Source organism: Malurus melanocephalus, unplaced genomic scaffold (assembly GCF_030028575.1).
Source record: "Malurus melanocephalus ecotype Western Australia unplaced genomic scaffold, MMel_1.1 scaffold_5, whole genome shotgun sequence".
NCBI lineage: Eukaryota > Metazoa > Chordata > Aves > Passeriformes > Maluridae > Malurus > Malurus melanocephalus.
The window spans coordinates 3,683,251-3,704,299 of NW_026623237.1; the positions used below are offsets into that span (position 1 = coordinate 3,683,251).

General features: G+C 54.4%; 1 protein-coding gene across 10 annotated transcripts in view; it reads left to right on the forward strand.

Annotated features, from left to right (window-relative positions):
- The window catches only part of SLC29A1 (solute carrier family 29 member 1 (Augustine blood group)), a 33,894-nt gene extending 15,048 nt beyond the window's left edge, over positions 1-18,846 (forward strand). For 8 of the 10 annotated variants that reach the window (XM_057370728.1, XM_057370719.1, XM_057370736.1 and 5 more), the window contains 12 exons: positions 11,163-11,245; positions 11,737-11,818; positions 12,078-12,250; positions 12,482-12,621; positions 12,829-12,963; positions 13,101-13,198; positions 13,538-13,628; positions 13,749-13,840; positions 13,982-14,090; positions 15,391-15,476; positions 17,110-17,309; positions 17,884-18,846. In XM_057370728.1, the coding sequence (XP_057226711.1) occupies positions 11,217-11,245; positions 11,737-11,818; positions 12,078-12,250; positions 12,482-12,621; positions 12,829-12,963; positions 13,101-13,198; positions 13,538-13,628; positions 13,749-13,840; positions 13,982-14,090; positions 15,391-15,476; positions 17,110-17,309; positions 17,884-17,995 (1,347 nt within the window). In that variant the 5' untranslated portion in view covers positions 11,163-11,216 and the 3' untranslated portion in view covers positions 17,996-18,846. Of the gene's footprint in view, positions 1-9,133; positions 9,459-11,162; positions 11,246-11,736; positions 11,819-12,077; positions 12,251-12,481; positions 12,622-12,828; positions 12,964-13,100; positions 13,199-13,537; positions 13,629-13,748; positions 13,841-13,981; positions 14,091-15,390; positions 15,477-17,109; positions 17,310-17,883 lie in introns of those variants that run through there. The other 2 variants (XM_057370771.1, XM_057370779.1) reach the window with 2 other exon arrangements.
- The last annotated feature ends 2,203 nt before the right edge of the window (positions 18,847-21,049 follow it).

Consider the following 21,049-nt stretch of genomic DNA (forward strand, 5'->3'; position numbering starts at 1 on the left):
TTTTTAATCCTCTCTCAGTGCTGTACCCTCAGCTCCCTGATGGTATTTGCTTTGGACTGGACCTCTGCCCCACATGATCTCACTGTTGCAGGATGCACACAGTGCATGGTGCTTTCATCCCATCAGGGTTTGTAGGTGTTGGGCTGTGGCTGAGGATGGCAGGGTTGTATGAATCTTCATAACATCGTGACGAGAGCAGGGGTGTTATCCATTAACCACGGGAGGAGACAGACGGACGGCAACACAACCAAGCTATTATGAAGAGCGATCCACCCTACCCTGCAGCTTCTCCTTCYCGTCTTCACACCCTCTCCTCATGGCAACACAAGGCTCGTGTGTGTGCGTGGTGAGCCACATCTGGACATTAATCTGCCAACGTTACTGGATAGGGCTGTTAGCCTTGAGGCAGCGGGTGCAGGGTGCCCACGTGGTGTGTGCCAGAATATATGCCCTGCGGGAAGGTGAGGGAGGTGCTGAAGAGCACTGCACTCCCCCTGCCTGGGCTCTGCAGCTGGTCTTGCTGCAAACCTGGAGCCTTTGACCAGAAACAAAACCCAACAGCAGTAAATTGCCTGGCTGTCTATACACAACACACAAGTTGTCTTCTACCAGCTGTTCCTCCCTTSCTTCCCTGTGGCTGTTAGGGAGTTGCCGTGTGTCTGAAAGGATTGCTTCAGCAGGGCTCAGCCCCTGTGCTCCCTATCACCTGGCATTACTTGGGGAGTGCATCAGGCTCCMGGCTTGTTATGACACCCAGGCAAGCCCTGACAGGACACGTTGCCAGATGGCCAGTCCTCCTCAGCAGAGGCTACTGTAACCTTGGGTCTCCCAGCAGGGTATCTAGAGCTGCTCTCATCTGCTCTGCTCCCCACATTAAGCTGGGGAGGCTGAGAGGTTTGGGGAGCCTGCAAGCCAGTAGGAGTGGCTGCAAAGCACCATTTCCACATGAGCAGAGTACTTAGTGGCTCTCATCCAGTTTTCCATGCTTCGCTAAGACATCCTGAGGATGCTYAGGGTCCCGGGTGCAATGTCATGGCTGTGGCACACTGGGTGGTGGCTGGTTGCACGGATGTAGCGGTGCAGGCGGAGATTTGGAGGGGATGTGAGTTGCTCTTTCCCAACTGGTGGCTGGGCTTGTTATTGCTTTTTGTGTGGGAGACTGTTTTCATGGATTTGGGCAGACACAGCGTGCCTCACCTCCTGTTTGCTCTCCCTGCCTGATCCTACTCGCATTAAGATTTTCCTGTTTCCCGTGGTTTAGCCAATTCCAGTGCCAAGGGTGGGAAGTCTGGACTCTGACTTATTTGCTCCGAAGGAGGTGTCTGCCACGAGTCTTGCTTTGGCTCCTCAGTGAGACCTTAGTCCTACCAGACTGTTAGGAAGGCTGAGTTATTCAGAGAGAAGGGAATAGGGTGCCTAAGATGGCGTTTCTGCCCTGCGTGTTTGCTCCAACTCCTTTGCTTGCATCACTGCACTGACATCATGCTGCCTCCTTGGATTTCCATTCCTCATTCCTCAGACCGTGGGCTGCCCACACAGCTCTTCTGTGTCTGCCACAGAGCAAGGATATGGCAAACCCAGCTCTCGGCAGGCAGCATCTTCCCCTCGTCCCCATTTAAAACCAGCTGGGAAATGTGCAGGCTTATGTGACTCCTCGAGTCCCTTCAACTCCTGGGACTAGTCGGGATGGCTTTACCCCACTGTTTGGAGATGGCTGCAGCTCTAGAGGTGACTGGATTTGGCATAAGCAGACCCAGACAGGRCATCCATCCCTTCTCCCTCCTTTCGTTTCTGAGGATCGTGGGGTGCCCCTTGGCTGGAACAAAGTGGGTTTTTGAGGTGAGGGAATGATAAACACTTGCTGTCTCTTGGAGCAGAGCCATCGTATCTGTTGTGAAATAGCTGCCTTTAGAAGCTGAAGCCAGTTTGGAATTTGCAAGATKCTGTTACTGTCAGGGCAACGAGCAGGATCTTGGCAGGATAGGTGGCTGGCAGAGAGATGACATGGGACCCTGATGCATCTGAAAACCCRCTTCCATGCTCACCATCCCCTTTCTCAATAGGGCTGCAGATATTTCATGCCAAAAGCAGTGGTCAGCCAGRGCTCCTATTCTGAGTTGGCCGCCAAGCAAAAGGCCCCTTTGGTCTGTGGAGACCCAAAATAGCCCATGTATTTCTGTCCCGGCCACTGGGCACAGATGACTTGCAGAGGACGGAGCCAACCTCTACTTGCCTCAGACCAGTGGTGGCTGGCTCCTGCATGTCTGTCCCAGCTTCTGCCCAGGGGGCTGCTGCTCAGCAGTGGGGAATTCCCCCTCCAAGTTTTGGAAGCTGAGGAGATGGTGACACCAGGGRAAGATTGTGTTGTTCTGGCTCTGGTTTTGCTTCTCTGTCCTCCACTAAATTGGAAACAGCTGTGCAGCCCCAATCAGCCTCCAAAACACTGCTGAAGGGGAACATAATGATCTCTGTACCTGGGCCATCCCCCAAACAGGGCTGGCAGCGTGCTGCAGGCCTTCTGGGCTATCCAAGTGTGACAGCAAGGCTCATGTGGGCCAGCCCTGGGGGTGCTCTCCCATCTGCTCGGGGGACAGCAGCTCAGCAGCGCCCACTGGGTTTGGGTAGCTCTTGCCTGCTGAGGGTCATGCCAGCTCTGCACCTTTGCATCTGGCTCCATGCAGGAAGGAGTCAGAGCACGAAGAACAGCCTCTTTCCCGGGAAATRGAGGTGCTGTGGGGTGCAGGAGGTGGCTGGATGGCAGCGGTGGGGGTTKCTGCAGGCAGGTGCTATCACTGCTGGTTGTCTGCCAGCTTTTCTTGCTCTTCCAGAAGCATCCCTGTTTTAGGGACAAGTGACTGAATCCTGGGCTGAAACTCTCCTTGGGGAAAGGAGTCCCTGTAAAGTGTAGGGTGGCATTTGGGGTGGGAGAGTGGTTGAGCTGAGCCCTCCAAGCTCCTTCTGCCTTGCCCCTCACTGCAGGACTGTTKTGAGGACCACAGGAATGTGAGCTGTCCCCATCCTTCTCCTCTGGACCCTCTCTGCAGGTTTTTCCATGCTCAACTTCCTTATGTTGTTCCTGGAYTGGCTTCTTTCTGGCTCTACCAGCTCTGAGCTCAGTCCTGGAGCCAGGAACATGAAGCAATGAAGGGGGAATAATCTCTACTCTACATCCCAGCACCCTGGGCCTCCTGCAGCCTGCTCTTCCCCTCTGGTACTGCTCCCCAAGCAGTGACCTTAGGGTAGCCATGTGTTGTTGGTAGATATGGCCCTACCAAGCCCAAGAGAAGGCAGTCTATGGAAAAACTCATCTTAACCCTCTTTCATTCCTCCTGTGGGAGGAATTGGGAACCTCCAGTTCCTGTGGGATTCTGTCCTCTCGGTTTCCTCCCACGCATGCAATGAGTCCTTATCTTCAGGCTTGTCTGGCTAAGARCTGCTTTGCTCTCGTCCTGTTTTGCTGTGTACTTCCTCTTTCCAAGTCTCACCTTTACCCTCCACAGCTGCAGATGTGCGGGGAGAGTGGAGACGTGGTCCTGCAGTCTCAGCCTATCCCTTTGATGTTCTTTAGCTGCTGCCCAGGGTGTGGCTGACCAAGATACAATCCATGCAGACAGACACGGATTCCTTTCGAGCAAACCTGAATGCTGGGAGGGGGAAAGCTGCAAAAAGGTTCATCTGACAGCCATATCCCAAGGTCCTAAGCACTGTCCCAGCCCACCAGGGATTATCCCTCGTCCCACCTAGCTGGGTGGAAAAAAGGAGTGTCACCTGCCTGTGGGACAGCCAGGCTGTGGGCAGGCAGGAGCCATAACTGTGCCTTGTGCTGTGCATGGTTGGGATTGTCCTTYGTGCATGGCCTGTGCCACTACTGCATCAAGCCCCAGGCTCCTCCATGCAAGGAGGATGTGCTTCCAGCTCAGGGCTGCCCATGGCTGCTCCTTGTGCTCCCATCTGAATTTTATATTAATGATGTCCGGTTCTCCCCAGATGTCCTGTAAGGTTTTATCCATTTGGAAGCGGATATGTGGTTTCCTCCTATTGTGATTCTTCCTGCATCAGCCCCCACATCGATCCCCGGGGAGCACCCCTTCCCACAGCACTTCCCCTCCCCATGGCCCCTGGGGCAGCACTCCACTGGCCATGCTGGCACCCCTGTGGGCTTGGACCAGCCCTGCACATATGGRCTGTGAGGGTCTGCTGGCTGCAGGGGATGCTGGGCTAGGATGAAGGACTAGTGGTCCTGGTGTGGGGCAAGGCGTTCCTGGGCTCTCCCCACAGCCACAGCCAGGTGTTGTGAGCTTGGTGTGAGCAGTGCATGTCCACAGCAGGTCACCCTCTGCACCTTCCCACCTCCTTGCAGCTCCTGGAGGTGCTGAAAGCTGCCTGGAAACACCATCCAGGTCCTAGGGTTGGTTTCTGCCTGGACTTGGAGGTTTCTGCAGCTGCWCTTAGTGAAACCCTGAGTAAATCCCACCCTCTGCCCTCAGGAAAAAAGGGTCTTTGTTTCTAAATTTGTAACAAATGGAATCTGAAGATAACCCTGGAAAAACGTGTCTCCTCCACAGCCTCCCAAGAAGCAGGTTGGGCTTGTGGCTTAGAGGGGACAATCCTTTTCCTGGGGAGAGCAGTCTGAGCGGGGGTCATCAGAGAAGCCAGCTTCTTGGAAGAATTCTGTCTGCAAACGGTTTCCTGAGATCAGCTTATCTCTTCTCCTCTGACGCGTGCTCGTAAATGATGTTCCCCCCCAGCTCCTGCCCTCCCCCAGGCACTGTATCTCCTCCTGCATCCCCAAACCACTGGCCTTGGAGCAGGCAACGGCTCCAATATTAGCGGGGCTTTTCCTGCCTCTTTTCCTGCCTTTCCTCGCCTCCATTGTCCCTGCATTGTCCTGTGGCTTGAAGTGACAAGGAGCAAGAGGCTGGGACCACCTGGCACTTCTGGTAAGCTTCTTGATGTGACATTGCAATGTCCCCCTGCAGCATTTGATGAGATGCTGGGCAGGAGCACCCATCTTGCTCCAGGGGCACTGTAGGGGTGCCTGGAGGGATTTTCTATGACTAGGGGCCAGATTGTCCACCTGGGCTTGGGCATTTGCCATGTACTGAGGAGARAGGTGTGTGAGTTCATCGTGGGGCTGCCATGGATGGCATTTGACCAGTAATAGACAGGGCTGCCCACTTAGCTGCCCTGCTGAAGAGGTGGATGCCCAGGCTTTGTGGACTCAGTAATGGGTCGAAAAGTCTCAGCTGTGTCTTCTGGGGTAGGTTTAGGATTGGGTCTGTCCTGTCAATGCYCTCTACCCTCTACTTAGTGGGAAACCCTTCAGGGACAGTGCTGGAGTCCTGCCAGGCCATGGGGGATTTGCCGCCCAACTGGATCGATTTACCTGCCTGCGGCAAGGGCCCCCAGGGAGCCTCCGGGGCTCCTTGAACTCTTCAGATAAGGGACTTCTCAGCTTACTGGTCTGTGCAGTTCAAAACACACCAGGGCTGAATACTCCCTCTGCACCACCCGGCACTTGAGATAATGGTAAGTGCAGGGAGTGGGGACAGCGTTCACAGCTGTTGCTGTGYGAGGAGTTTGTGTGGAGGCTGCTAGTGCAGCAAGCCTGAAGGCAGAAGGGGTCTAGAAGTGACTCTTCTTTTGTTTGTGGAGGAGTGGAGGGAGCAAGGTGAAGCAGGTCAGAAACATTGCCCCAAGACCCTCATTCTGTGGGTGAGGATGCTGCACAGAGCGCCTTGCAAGACATTTTTTTCTGCTGTCCAAGCCCTGGCAAAGCAGAGTACTTTGCAGACAGCAAGTCAAGGGAGAAGGCAGATATACCCACCTCCTGCTCCCCTGCTAAGCTCTCCTCAGGATACAGGCACGGAGCAGGGCTGGAGGAGCAGATGGCATCACAAGGATSTTTACTGAGAGGCAGAAAGGAGAACAATAGGAAGTGCTATCAGCTTCTTATGGAAATTGCTCGCAAAGCACTCCAGGAGTAGGAAACTTGCTGCAGGCCATTGGAGGGATGAGGGATCAGAGGAAGAGAGGCCACAGCAGAAAAGCCAGGTGAAGCTTTTGCCTCTCTGTTAGCTCCACAAGAGCCTGAGCAGTTTCTTTCACCTTTCTTTGGGGAGCTCCTCAGAGCATCTGCAGAGGAAAGCTTAGAAAGGAAAGGTAAACAGCAACAAGTGCCTTGGGTCAGGCAAAATTCCCCAAAAACAAAGGGAGGCGAAGTGGCTGGCTGGAATGTGTGGCCTCTAGTCATTTATTCACAACTGCCCCAGCCCCCAGGGACTGGGAGGAGGGAAAGGATGACGTTCGTTTCTAAGAAGGGTTGAAGGAACTTCAGGGAAAAGCCAACTGCTAAATCTCTTGCCTGTCCTGGGGTGTAAGTGCAGGGACAGGGCCCGTGGGCAGAGGGAGGAGGCTTCTGTCAAGGGGCCTCCAGGATTAGAGCAGCACTTCTTAGGGATTCTGGGTTCATAGTGCCCACGCTGCTTTCCCAAAAAATGCCGGTCGGCTTTCAGCCCAGTTTTTAAGGGAACTTGCTGGTCAAGAGTCCTTACTTGCCTCCATAATTAGTATGAAAACAGGAAGGAGGTTGCAGAAGTCAGCAGTTAGTTTTTGCAGTGAAGAGAGATCTTTGCACTGGTCCCTTGTTTTTTCAACACATTTATGAGTGACCTGGAAAAGGGAATGAGCAATGAGATGATAGGGCTTTGCTGAGGCGATTGGATTACTCAGGTTCATGGGGACAAGTGCCAGCTAGGAGGAGCACTGACAACCATTACAACACCAGGCAGATGAAATTCAGTTTAGATAAATATCAAGTGATAGACAAGAGGGGGAAGGAAAAAGCCCCAAATCCACAAACAAGATTRTGCACTGAGCCGGCCATGAGCTGGCCACTCACTGCAAGGCCTGGAGCTATTTCAGATAGCTTGGTGTGTGTAAAAACACATTGAATCATCTTTCCCAGTGACAAAGCAGAAACAAAGCAGGAAAGCCTTGTGCCACACTTCAAATTGGTGTCTCACCCCCACACAGCCCCTGTKTGCCCCCAGCACCAGTGTCTCTGGAAGGATCGAGAAGAGCCAGGGAAGGTTTGGAGAAAAGCAACAAGGAGGATCGAAGGCATGGAGTCATGCCTGAATGACTAAGTGAACTAGAATTTCTCTGGAAAATGTGTTGTTGGGTGGATACAATCCGGATCTGTAAAGCCGCCACTCCAATGTTCATCCACCCTTTGATGTTGAGGGCGAGGGATCCCTGGTGAGGCCCTGTGTGCGGGGAGAGCTGCTGCCCCCTCGCAGGAGCTCCTGAGTTAAAGRGGGAAGCAGGATTTCACAGAACTGAAACCCACTGTGGCTATAAAATGCACAAACATAATGTTCCTTTCAGCTTGGAGGCTGAGGGTACAGTCAGGGAGTTAGTCTATACCTGTGCCACATTTACCCTTTCCTGGCATCTGCTTTTTCTTTCTGATGGAGATCAGCCTTTGAGCCAGAGCTTCTACTCTGACCCTACGTAATTGCTTTGATCTTACTTTGCACCTGCCTAGCCTTGTTTTGGGAGGGCTTGTGTTTGTCTCAGCACTGCACAACTGGGGTGCACACTCACACATCTTGTGAAATGCAAGTCTGTGTTCTCACAACTGGTGCCTGAAGGTGAAGGTGGGCAGGATGCTGCCCAGGAGGCTGATCCCCCACACCCCTGCACAAGGTAGGAGGATCCGCAGCATGGTCAGAGTTCAGGCACGCATATGAAATCTCATGAAACGGGAAGCCTTGAAGTGTTTCCTATCTTCCAGCTGAGTCATGGTCACCAAGGTTTCATGTGACTTGCATACCTGTGCTGGACTTGTTCTGTGCCTGCAGATAAACCTTGAGGGGCCCCTAGATCATCCTTCCTGACAGGAGAACTCTGGTGTCGCCCAGTGGGCAAGCAGATGTAGGGGATGGGGTGAAAGACTGGTGGGGCAACAACCCTGTCCTGTTGTGGCCATGCTTGGAGGAAGTACTGACCTTATCTCTGCAAAGTGATCCCCCCACAAGTGGGGAGATGACATGACRTGACATGCCTGCCATTGAGACTGCTGGCAACCCCTTGGCTATGGACTGCCAGGACACTTCCATGCTTGGTGTGGTGTAAACAGATTTTCCTTAAAGAGCTGGTGTTTCTGGGTGTAAACCCCTAGCATGCCTACATGGCACCATGGAATTGCTGGAGTGGGAAGCCAAGCATGCACCGTGCTTGCCCTCAGTGAAGGCAGCAGGAGCATAGGAAAAGGCAGTGTGTGGAAAGGGAAGTGTCCAAACCCAGGTGACAAACAGCTGCCTGCAGGTGTGGCTGTCCTGCAGTGCAGGTTTTTCCACGGAGGTTAGGAAGTTTTGATGGCAGCTGGCCCTGCCTTCAGCTCCCAGGGCTTGGCTGGCAGTGGGACTGCATATGGCCCAATACCATGGGTGTCATTTAGCATCTGTCACAGCCTTTGCCTGTTGTGAATGGGGAATTAAAATTGTCCCATCTCTTGTTTGTACCTGCTTAAAGGTAGGGTTTGTTAAACCCACTCTTCATGATCTTGCTTCTTCCACTTWCAGATCACTTCTGTGGGAATAAGACAGAATGCTCTATGCCCAGAAACAAAAGGGATGTCCTTAGGTCAAGGCCCCATATCATTCCTCCTTTTTTTTCCCTGTGCTGCAAGATGTGCAGCCACCCAGCTGGTGGTTGGGATAAACACCACCAGACTCTGGGAGGTCGTTAGAGCCGTGCTGTGCCAGCTGGAAGAGTGGCATCTGTTCCCATGTCCCGTCAGATAGGGCAGCTTTCCCCAAGTGGGAGCASGGTTGCCACCTGTTGCTGGTGTTGGTTCATGTGACCTTTTCTGTTTGTTGTACGGTTCTTTGTAACAGCCAGCAGCTGGAAGTGTTTCCTTGCTGTAATGACTGCTGCCCTTGGCAGGCACTGTCTCTGTGGAAAAAATTAGGAGGCATTTAGCAAAGTGAGACAGAAAACAAACAGAGCAGGCAGGAGACTGCGGCCGGGCAGTGCCTGCCAAGAAGGCTGGGCTCCTGACGCAGGGATGTGGGCACTCTCCAGACGGAAGCAGGAGGCGGTGGGAAACCAGCATGGCGGAGCGCCCTGCCCCAGCACCCCCAGAGTCCTATTCCCGACTCCTCCTGCCTCCTCCCCAACACCCCCGGTTCCTGCCATCTCTTCTCTGGCACCCTTCCCTTCCTCCCTTCCCTGGATGCTTGGGCAGCGGGAGCTGGCTGTGTGCCAGCTGTGGTACCCGATACGTCTTCCCCTCCGCGGATGCCGCTAGACCCACAGGGCACCAGCCCTCGTGACTGGAGCCAGGGCCTGATACTCACCCCAAGAGCAGGGGAGGTGTGGAAGCAGGGGGCCACAGTGCCTTCAAGTACTCTGAACACAGGGCTCACCCTGGCTCTGTCCTCTCTCCCCAGGTATGTCTGTGAGGTCTGTCCCTGCCCCTATTTCTTGGGACAGGGATATGACCTGGTGGGGGCTGGAAGGGGGACCAGGGGCTTGGCYGGCAAGGGGAACCATACTGAGGGCTTGCTGGGGGACCCTTGGGGGAAGCTGAGGTTCCCTTGCCTATTTTGAGTTGCAATTCTGTTGGCTTGGAGACAAGCAGTAGCCCTGGTGGGGTTTCTGTGTGCGAGGGGATGGCAGTTGTTTTTGYAGATCCCTCTGCTAATCCGGGGTCAGGGCTTGGGATGTCTCCTCCCCACAGAGGCACTGGCAGGCTGCCAGGAGGGGATTTTGGGATGTTTTCTCGGGAAGCCTGAATGGCTCACAACAGCAAGGCAGGAGCTGTCATGCCCCCAGCACTCTGTGTAGGAAGGCAGGGGAGTGGTGCTGCAGATGGCTCTGACATCAACRGGGTGGCACCTGCCTGGTTGGCAGAGCCCTTGATCCTTTGCAGGCATACTGTTGTCCTGCTGTCTTTTTCAAGCAGCCCAAGGGGCTTCCAAAATCCCTCTCCACATCCTACCGGCTATGTTTYGGCTCCATCTTAGCTCAGGCTCCCCAGCCTGTAGGACCCTGCCGAGAAAGGAGGCGAGTTGTGCCCACAACCACCCGGGCACCTGCGCCAGGGTCGGGCTGTACTGCCTTCAATGCGCGCTGCACCGGGGCTGGCTGGGACTACAGATCCCAGCATGCTGCTGCCTGCTTCCTCCTCCTCCTGCTCCTCCTCCACCCTACCTGGCAGGGTGCAGGCAGGGATGCTGCAGGCGGCATTGGAGCAGGCGGCCGCGGGGCATGTCCCAGGGGGGCCAGGGACACAGCGCCGGCAGCCCCGCTGCAGGTGAAGCCTTGGGAGAAGTGCCGGAGCACCCCATGCTGCGCCAAGCGGACTGGAAAAGGACAAGGCAGGCCTGCGGTTTCTCAGGGGTGGCTAATCCCATTCTGCCCTGGGAGGAGGGGGTGACTGGGGAGGGAAGGTCCCTTCTTGSGACTCTGGGGGCCGCATCTCTGGGGCTGTCAGAGCGATGATTGAGCGATGTGATTGGCTGGGCAGCTGGTGATGAGGAAAAAGGAGCATTGGGCGCCCCGGAGGGGACAGCAGTGCCCGGGACGCCCTTGGGTTTTCAAGGTGACCCAGGAAAGGGCTGTGAGAGCCTCAGGGAAGGGGAATTGAAGAGGGAGGATTTGCTGGTTCTGGCCAGAGCGGCTGCTGAATTAAATGTGTCTTTTGTGCCACCGAGCCCTGGGCGTTGTGAGAGAGGTGGGGCGGGCAGGGGGGGCAGACACAGCCCACTGCGCACATGCTTCACTCACAGCCCCAGGATTGGGGACAGAGAGCTGCAGGCTCACAAATCCCTTAAGAGCCTGCTGCAAGCAGCTGGGCAGCCAGCATGAGCAGCCTAGGTATCTCAGGAAAGCAGTTTCCTTTTGGAGGGAAGGCTTGGTGTGCCCAGCCAGCAGGATAACACTGTGTGTCACAGCCACCTCGGCTGAAGGACTCTGAGCTGCAGGTTTTCAAAGCTCCGGCACTGCCCTCTCACCATTTGCTGGGGTGGTGTTTGACTCCCAGTACTGTGGAGCACTTAACCCGCAGCACTTAGTTGGGGTTAAAAACCAGTGCTGCCCCTGCCTGGTTCATGTCCCTCACTCTCCCATAAAATCTTCTGTTTGCTTTCCAGACGGAGAGCAGCTACAAGACTTGCTGAGACCTGTGCTGACTCTTGCCACACAAGATGACAGCAAGGGACGGGCCTCAAGATAGGTAATACCAGGTTCTGATGTAGCTGTGGGTGCACATCCAGGATACCTGGAGGTGAGGAAGGACAGGGGGAGCCAACATCTGGGGGAACCCCTCTCCTGCATGTTCACTGGGCTACTGACAAGTCCCTTCTTTCTCAGCTTTTCCATAGCAAATGGGCTGTAAACAGTCCCTTGGCAGCCCTGTAAATATGCCTGGGGAGTCTAACTCCATCTCAGATCTAGTGACAGATGCCATGTATCTGGGTGCCTTGTGCTGAGGAGCAGCCAGCCTTCCCCTGCCTTCGTACCATTCTGGGASGACTCCCACAGCCCCTCTGCAGTGCCACATCTCTAGCAGCCCAGGCTAGCAAGGGCTGTGGGGCASGGGCAGGGCAATAAATAATGCATTTCTTCCTCCTCCCAGTGCCTCCCGCTGCAGGGTCAGAGACAGAAGCAATACCTGTCCCTAACTCTGCCCAGCTGTCCCTCCAAAATACTCTATCCCCTTCACAGGTACAAGGCTGTCTGGTTGATCTTCTTCATCCTCGGYCTGGGAACACTGCTGCCATGGAATTTCTTCATGACCGCCAGGGAGGTGAGGGTTTTCCTCCCACTGTAGTCCATGACATTAATTGTCCCCTGTCATGTCTAGGGACCATGGTGTGGGTGTGGCAGCATGGCACAGCATAGAGCCTCTGTGTTTCCATGCAGGGGACCRTAAGCATGTGTGACCCGAGTGTGATGGGTGGTGCTGAGGCAGCAGGAGGGGTTGGCATGGGTGTGCAGGAAGGATAAGGAGGGTGGCCTGGGAAAGTCTCACAGCACTCAGCCCCACCAGGCTCCTTCCCTTGCAGTATTTCATCAGCCGCCTTGCAGACCCAGAGGAGACAAGCCATGTCAAGAACCAGACGGGTGAGACTACCCTCACACCCTCCTACCTGCAGTCCGTGTTTGACAACTTCATGACTCTCTGCGCCATGGTGCCCCTCCTCATCTTCACCTGCCTCAACTCCTTCATCCACCAGCGGTGAGCCTTGCCTTGTCCTTGCCCYTGCTAACCCCCAAAGGGCTGCCCAGCCCCATCCTATTCTCCTGCCCCAGCACTGAGCCAAGCTGCAGCCCATTCAGTCAGTCAAGCCCACTCAGACACCAGTCCCCTATCTTAGGGTTTAGCTGGAATTCCCACAGTTAGAGCTTGGTTCTAGCCTCACAGGTTTTTGGGGGTTTGGGTTTTCCTCACTGAGACCCTCTTTTGTAGGATTCCCCAGCAGATACGCATCTCGGGCAGCCTGGTGGCAATTGGGCTGGTGTTTTTAGTCACCACAATCATGGTGAAGATCCCCATGAAGCCTCTTCCCTTCTTCATCTTTACCATGACCAGCATTGTCTTCATCAACTGTGAGTAAAGCAGTAGGGGAAGGAAAGMGTCACAGCCCCATGGCTAGGGCTGATCCTTCTGGGAGTAAATTGGGAACCTCATTGTGGGAGAGCCAAGGAGAAAGGGGACTTGCCTTGCCTTGCAGGGCAGGGGCCTTGGCTCCCTGCAGAGGTCCAATCTGTCCTTGTCTTTGGTTTGTCATGTCTACTCATCTTTCCCCTTTGCAGCCTTCGGCGCCATTCTCCAGAGCAGCCTCTTTGGGCTGGCAGGGCTCCTGCCTGCCAGCTACACAGCCCCCATCATGAGCGGGCAGGGTTTGGCAGGCACCTTTGCTGCTTTGGCGATGATCTTCAGTATTGCCAGTGAGTAATCCCTGTCCTGCAGGTGACAGGGCCTTTCCAGACTACTGATGGGGTTGTGCTGCATGGGAGATGGCAGCAGGGCCTTGCTCCTCCTAGCCCTCATCATCTTCCTTTCCTCTCCCTTCCTGTGCTCTCAGTTGGTGCCCAGCAACCCGAGAGCTTCATTGGTTACTTCACCACAGCCTGTGTGACGATCGTGCTGGCAATTGTCTCCTACTTCATTCTGCCTCACATGGTGAGACTGTTGTCCTGGTGGGGARGGGCTTGGGGACGTGGGACCTTTGCGCATCACAACACAAGAACCATGGCCCACTAGTGCCCCAGCCTTGGCTCCTACCAGTCTCCACCTCTTGTGTCAGGGCAGTCTCTCCCATGTCCTGAAGGAGCACTCCAGGACACGTCCCACCTCGGATACCCCAGTATTTGAGTCCCTGGGTGAGCAGGAAAGCATAAATATCAGATATAACTGGAAGGAATACTTGGCCCGTATTGCCCATGTCTGCTCTGGTCACATAGCCCCTGGCAGACTTCTTTTTACACACATGAATGGGTTCTCCGTGCTGTSTCTCTGCAGGATTTCTTCCGATACTACTCCATGAAGGACAAGACAGAGTACCGTGTGTACAATGCAGAGCTGGAGACCAAGAGAGACCTGATTAAGAAAGGTGAGGGGCTGATAGGAGGAAGATAAAGGGGAAAGAGGAAGAACTGAAAGAATGAGATAGAAGGACTGAATTAATCTCAGCTTTGTGGGGACTGCTATTCCCTACTTGTGTCTCTTCCAGCAGACGAGAATGGGATGGAGCAGAATAACTCAAAGATCATCCCTATCCACAACCCTGATGAGCAGCCCTCTGTCATTGGTATTTTTAAGAAGGTCTGTGAATTGCCAGCAAGCCTTGCCCTCTCCTTTCTTTCGGGATGGGCATAGGTGTAGGAGAGCATGGGGAGAGGAGACCAGCCTTGCACTGGTCTCTTGCTGTGTGTTTGGTACCAGCATTTTTCTTTCATCTGCCAGCTCTGGGTCATGGCTCTGTGCATCTGCTTCATCTTCACTGTCACCATCGGCGTCTTTCCTGCCATCACAGCTAAAGTGTCCTCTGTCCTCGGAGAGGGAAACAAATGGGGTAAGTATGCCAGGGGTGAGCTAGGAGAAAACTGTGAAGGTAAATGGGAGAAAAGAAAGTGGTGCTTGAAGGTGTGTGTGGTGGGGTGACCCTGGCTGGATGCCAGGTACACATCAAAGCCACTCCAGCACTCCCCTCCACAAATGGACAGGTGAAACAAAATATGACAAAAGGTTTTGGAGCTGAGCTAAGGACAGTGAGAGATCATTCACCAATTACTGTCACAGGCAAAATAGACTCAATTGGAGGAAAGGCTCTTTCCTTTGCGGAAAACTAATTTAATTTATTACCAATCAAATCAGAATAGTATCATGAGAAATTAAAACTAAATATGCCTTTTACCCAGGCCTCTCTTCTTCCCATGCTTAAGTTTGTTCATGATTTCTTTATCTCCTCCCTCTGCAGCAGTGCAAGGGGACAGGGACTGAGGATTGTGGTCAGTTCAGCACACATTTTCTCTGCCACTGCTTCCTCCTCWGGGAGGAMACTTCTTACTCTTCYRYTTTTCCAGCATGGGGACTCTCCCATGGGAGRCAGCCCTCCATGAAATCCAATGTGAGTGCTTCCCACAGGCTGCAGTTGTTCATGAACTGCACCAGCTTGAGTCCCTTCCATGGGATGCAGTCCTTCAGGAACGGACTGTTCCAGCATGGGTCCCGTGCAGAGTCACAAGTCCTGCCAGAAAGCCTGCTTCCACAGGCTGCAGGTGGATATCTGCTCACTATGGACCTCCCTGGGCTGTAGGGGGAAAGCCTGCCTCACCATAGTCTTCACTATGGGCTGCAGGGGAATTTTTGCTCTGACATCTGGAGCATCTTCTCCCCCTCCTTTTATGCTGGCCTTGGAGTCTGCAGAGCTGTTTCTGTCACACATTCTCACTTCTCTCTCTGGCTGCGATTGCAAATGTTGGGAGTTTTTTCCCCCCTTAATATGTTATCTCATAGGCACTACTACTGTCACTGATGGGCTTGGGCTTGGCCAGCGATGGGTCCATTTTGGAGCCATCTCRCATTAGCTGTGTCAGACTTTGGGGAGCTTCTAGCAGCTTCTCTAAGAAGCTGCCCCTACAGTCCCCCTGCTACCAAAACCTTGCCACACAAACCCAAAATAGAATGCCTGAAGGGAAGAGGAAACCATTGTGTGTGATGGTTTGGATGCGGACACCAGCCTGGCTGGGAGATCATTCCAGACCTTAGTGGGAAACAGCTAGGCCCTAGACCTCAAAGGCAGTCAGTGTCCATGTGACTGGCATGAGGGGCTGGGACACACTGGGCTTGTCACTGACCTCCCCCTTCTGCAGGTGGCTACTTCATTCCTGTCTCCTGCTTCCTGCTCTTTAATGTCCTCGACTGGACGGGACGGAGTCTCACTGCCCTCTTCACATGGGTAAGCATAGGGCTGGGAGGGAATGCCCACTCAGTTTCYGTTCCCAGGTCCCTTGACCACGGCTCTCACTGAGGCTGCCATCCATGGCTTCAAGCAGGAGGGAGGTGCAGAGCTAACTCCTGCTTTAAATTCTAAGCAGAGATTTATGGGTCAGAGCCGAGAACCACAGTGTTGTGTCCTCCCACTACTCTTTCAACATGGCTTGGATGAAGTTGCCTCCTCCATTTCAGCCTCTCTGTAAACAAACCTTCACTCCAGCTATGCAAACAGCGAGACAGGATGGCGACAGGGGAAAAGGGTGAAAGACAGGGCAGCCCAAAATAAAACCTCTGGCCTCGGCACAGGACACAGTTGCTTCAAAGAGTCTTGTCCTGAGAGCAGGGCAGGGCCATGCCATGTGGGTCACATAACTGTCCCCTGCCATATCCCCTTGCTCTCATCTCCCCAGGATGGGCAAGGAAGGCAGGCTGTCCTGTCTGGGTCTCTTCCTGCCCCTTCACCCACCCTCCAAGTGTTGTTTCCCCCTGTATTGTTCAGGCTGTTTGTTTAGAGAAGCTCCTCAGGACCACGTACTGTGGGGTCTGCCTGGGCCTGACTTCCCCGCAGCCTGGAGCTGCTTCTCCCCTGGCCATCACTGCTGGTTGCCCTCGGTGTTGGCCATGAGCCGCCTTGCCTTGTGTCCAGACTGCAGCCTCTGTGGTGGGATGACCCAGCTGGAGACATTTCCAAAACAAGGCTGTGTGGAAAGTCTCACTGCATGTGGTTTGGGCCTCATTTCCCTGGTTGGGGCCCTGCTCACTCTTTTTCTCCTCTAACAGGAGARGCAGCTGCTCTCTCCAGTTTGCCCCATAGACACAGCAGCTGGCCTAACCTCAGCTTCCTCCTGTGTYCATGGACTTTCCTGTGGCCATGTTCCCAGTGGCTCCAAAGGCAGCTGTAGGTCTCTCCTCAGACCAGGGAGCCCTGTCATCTCTGAACCTGGCACCTCACTGAGGGGACCCCRGACACAACCAGGCACATCTCGTTCCAGGGGCTGCCTTGGTGCCAGCTGCAGGGACAAAACAGGGGCAGGGTGTCTCCTTTTTTGTCCCACCCTCAGTTGCTCAGGATCCAAGGAGACTGTAATTCTCAGTATATTCCAAAACAGCCTCATCATAATCCCTTTCCCAGATTGTTGGATCTTGCCCCGTTTGGCTGGGGGACGGTGTAGGAGGCTGAAGAGTGGCTAAAGCCCAATTTGCAATCACTGAGGTGCCAGAGGGATTTACCTCAGCCACCCTTGTCCTGCACAGGGGTTCACTGCATGAGTGTGCACAAAGCTCTCTCGCCTGCCTGCCTGTTGCCAGCARGGGCTTAGCAGTTGCCTACGAGCCCAGCTCAGTGTTCTGGCTCTAGTGCTGCTTMAGGTCACCTGGGAGAGGGCTTTCAGACTTGAGGGGTCCTAGTCAAGACAGCAGGTGGTGATGCTGAGATTTGTTGCAGCAGAGAAAGTCTCTCAGCAACTTTGCCATCTCTGTGGCTCCTCCACAGCCCTGGCGTAGTAGGGACAGCCTCTCTATAGCTCCTGCTGGCATGCCGTGGGATAGGGAACGTCCACTTCTCAGCTGCTCAGTGATCTGTGTTTTTCTCCCAGCCTGGGAAGGACAGCTGCCTCCTGCCAGTGATGGTGGTCCTCCGTGTCATCTTTGTCCCTCTTTTCATGCTGTGCAACGTGAAACCCCGTTACTACCTGCCCGTTGTGTTCTCTCATGACGCCTGGTACATCATCTTCATGATCTTCTTCTCCATCTCCAATGGCTACCTGGCCAGCCTTTGCATGTGCTTYGGGCCAAAGTGAGTGTGACCTGGGGACAAGGGAAGGGTTGGTTACACCCCCAGATGCCAGCCCTGGCATGACTCCTGGAGTCTGGTTCTGCCCAGCTCTGGCATCCAGAGAAGAGGCCGCAGGCACAGAAGGGAATTGGCACTATTCTCAGTGTCCTATTTCCCAGGCTTGTGYCTCCATATCCTAGGGATGAGGCAGCTATTTGGGCTTTCCATTTTCTCCACCTGCCATGCAGGAAAAGGGGCCGGATGCAGCAGGGATCTGGAGGGGAGCAAAGCATGGCACAGGACCCACAGCAGGGTGAATAGCCCTGCCCAGCACAGGCAGCATGAGGAGCTAGACGTGGGGACTGAGGTCCGAGAGGGATGTCTCGTGTCAGGAACTTCAGGGTAGCCTGCCTGATGTGCTTTATGAGCCAAAAAGTGAGCACAGTGTGGAGACTTGGACCCCTTGTAGCTTTGGGAGCCAAAGTGGATTTCCTCTTGCTGTTCCTCTGCTGCAGAAGGGCCCCCCAACTTCACTGAACAGCAGGGCACAGGGCACCCATCCTGCGAATGGATCTGACACCTGTTTCTCCCCTAGGAAAGTGCTTGCACATGAAGCAGAGACAGCTGGAGCTGTCATGGCGTTTTTCCTGTCGCTGGGTTTGGCCCTAGGAGCTGCCGTCTCCTTTCTGGTCCGAATTCTCATCTAGCAGAGGCACACGAGGGTGCAGGGACACCAAGAGATGGCTCCGCATCCTCCACCGAGGCCCTGGACACCTCAGCACTGTGGGGAAACAGCACCTCACACCTGTCCCTGCCAAATCACACTGCCACAGCAGGCATTACRCCCAGGGACGGATCCACTCCTGCAGGGTTGGCCTGGTTCCTGCCGCGCTTGGCTGTGTGATGCCTTCAGGCCTATGTGCCTTTTTCCCCCTGTTGTGTGTGTTGTAAGACTCCCAGGATCTCAGAGAGGTCCAGCTGYATCCCATGCTGTATAACTTCCCCGGCTCAAGACCAAAAGCCATTTTCAGCCTTTCGGACAGAATGAAAGGCTGATGACCAGTGTTACTCCTTCTCTTGTCCTTGTCTCCAAAGCACCTAGGAAATTCTCTCCTCTCCTTTTAGAGGGCCTGGAAATATCCTAGACCCCTCTCCCTGCCGGTAAGACTTGTGAATGGGGAGGAGAGCCCCAGCCGGCTTCGCCATCCCTGCTCTCTGCTAGACGCACATCCTCCTGCCCAGTGGTATTCTAAGATTGTAGACATCTGTGTCCCAGCCATAGAAGGAGCCAACACCATGGCTAGGCTGAGAGAAGAGGAGGTCTCTACAACCCACCTTCTCTTCCTCTCCTTGCATCTATTCCCTTTTATTTTGTGATTCTGCTGTTGTTGTCTTTCAGCCTCCTGGGGGCTACRAGAGGCAGCAACTCCCTTCCCAACAAAGCTGCCTTCCCTGCCCGCCTGTCTGGGAGGTCTCATGTCTCCCTTGGCTTTCCTGTCCCTTGTCTGTGTAAATGTGTCTATACAGTTGCCGTTTTCTATAAAAAGACCAAAATGCACTTTTGGGTATGTGTTTGCGTCTSCATCACCACAGGGGAGAGGGGCTGTGGAAGGACAGGGGTTGAAGTGAGAAGGCACTGGCATTTCCCTGGCATCCTGGGGTCCTCTGTAACCAGCATCAGACGTGGAAGTGTGTGTATCCCCTGCACCATCAGGCTCAGCTATGAGGATACAGCSAGTACAGGAAGGGGATCATAGAACCATAAAATCAGAATAGTTGAGGTTGGAAGGGGCCTTGAAGATCATCCAGTTCCAAAYCCCCTGCCACRGGCTGAGACAAATTCCACTAGACCAGGTTACTCAGACCCCCACCCAGCCTGGCCCTGAACACTTTGAAGGGTGGGACATACACACCTCTGGGCAACCTATTCCAATGCCACCCTCACAGTAAAGAATTTCTTCCCTGATCCCTCTGTTTGAAACCATTCCTCCTTGTCCTCTAACTACATACACTTTGTCCCTTTCCACCTTTCTTGTAGCTCCCTTCAGGTACTGGAAGGCCACAATTAGGTCACACCAAAGCCTTCTCCAGGCTGAACAATACCAATTCTTTCAGCCTTTTCCTGGTAGGAGAGGTGCTCCACCCCTCTAATTATCTTGGAGTTTCTCATAGGAGAGGTCATCCACCCCTCTTAATTATCTTGGAGTTCCTCCTTTGGACTATCCCCAACAGGTTCAAGTCCCTCCTATGATGGGAACCCCATAGCTGGATGCATCACTCCAGGTGGGRTCTCACCAGGGCAGAGAGGCAGAAAACGGTACCTTGCCCTGCTGGCCACACCACTTTGGATGCAGCCCAGGACACGACTGTCTTTCTGAGCTGTGAGTTCACATGGCCAGCCTCTCATCCACCAGCACCCCAGGGATGCTGCCCTCGGTGCACACCAAGGGACYACCAACACCTCTGATAAAAAGCAGATGCACCTTCACATTTTGTGCTGCAGTGACCTACAGCACAGCACCGGGGATCTTTCCTTGTGCCTGGGAACAGCCGGAGTGCCACCTCCTGCTCCTGGGGTGAACTACACCAGCCTCCCAGCGGGAACCCATCTCCCTCTGCCCCACATCATTCAGTTATCACATCCTTGCATCACAGGCTCCAACACCCATGTGGGGGCTTGGGTCCTCTCATCCCTCTTCCAGCTTCCTTTGCTGGTCAGGACTTTTGKGCCCACAGCCTCAACACAGAATCAGAGAAGGGGTCRGGTTGGAAGGGACCACWGTGGCTTATCTAGTCCAAGTTCCCTGCTCAAGCAGGGTCATCCTAGAGCACATGGGAGAGGATTGTGTCCAGACACTTCCTGAATATCTCCAGTGAGGGAGACTCCACAATCTCTGGGCAATCTGTTCCAGTGCTCAGTCACCAACACAGTAAAGAAGTTCTTCCTCATGTTCAGGTGGAACTTCCTCTGCATCAGTTTCTGCCTGTTGCCCATTGTTTGGCACCACTGAGCAGAGCCTGGCTCCATCCTCTTGGCACGCTCCCCTGAGATACTGAGAGACATTGATGAGGTCCCCTCTCAGTCATCTCCMGGCTAAACAGGCCCAGTTYCCTCAACCTTTCCTCATAAGAGAGATGCTCTGGTCCCTTAAATCATCTTTGTTGCCCTCTCCTGGACCGGCTCCAGGGRCTCCATGTCTCTCTTGAACTGAACGGTAAGGCTTAACATTTATTTCTGTTACTATTTCCCTTGGACACTGAAACGACAGCGTCTCCAAACGTTGGTTTGAAGCAGGGACACGGGCCTGCCACGAACTCCGACCCTTACAGCTGTCCCCGCCCCCCTCTTCCGCTGGGCCCCTTGTTACACGCAGCCTCAGGCAGCAGAGCTACGCGGCTCCCGGCCTCGGGGGGAGCTGCAGGAGGGCACTGGGACAGCGCGGCTCCCCGCTTCTGTGCCCCAGCCATGGAGCCGAAGAGGCGCCGCCGTAGCCTCTGTGGAATACTCTGGAAGAGCYTTGGCACCGGTAGCTGTGTTCCTCCGCGACGGGGCGCGGGAAAGAGTCCCTCGCCGGGGCTYCCCGCCGTTCCTCTCCGTGGCGCTCGGAAGTCCCCGTCCTACAGCCTTCCAAGCGCCGTGGCGAAGGGCGGCGAGGAGCCCTGGCCGGCGACCACACAGCAGCAGCATGAAGCTGAGCATTYATTGCACGCACGCCCCCACCATGGCCGCCGCTAAACGGCAACGCTGCTGACTCCCATAC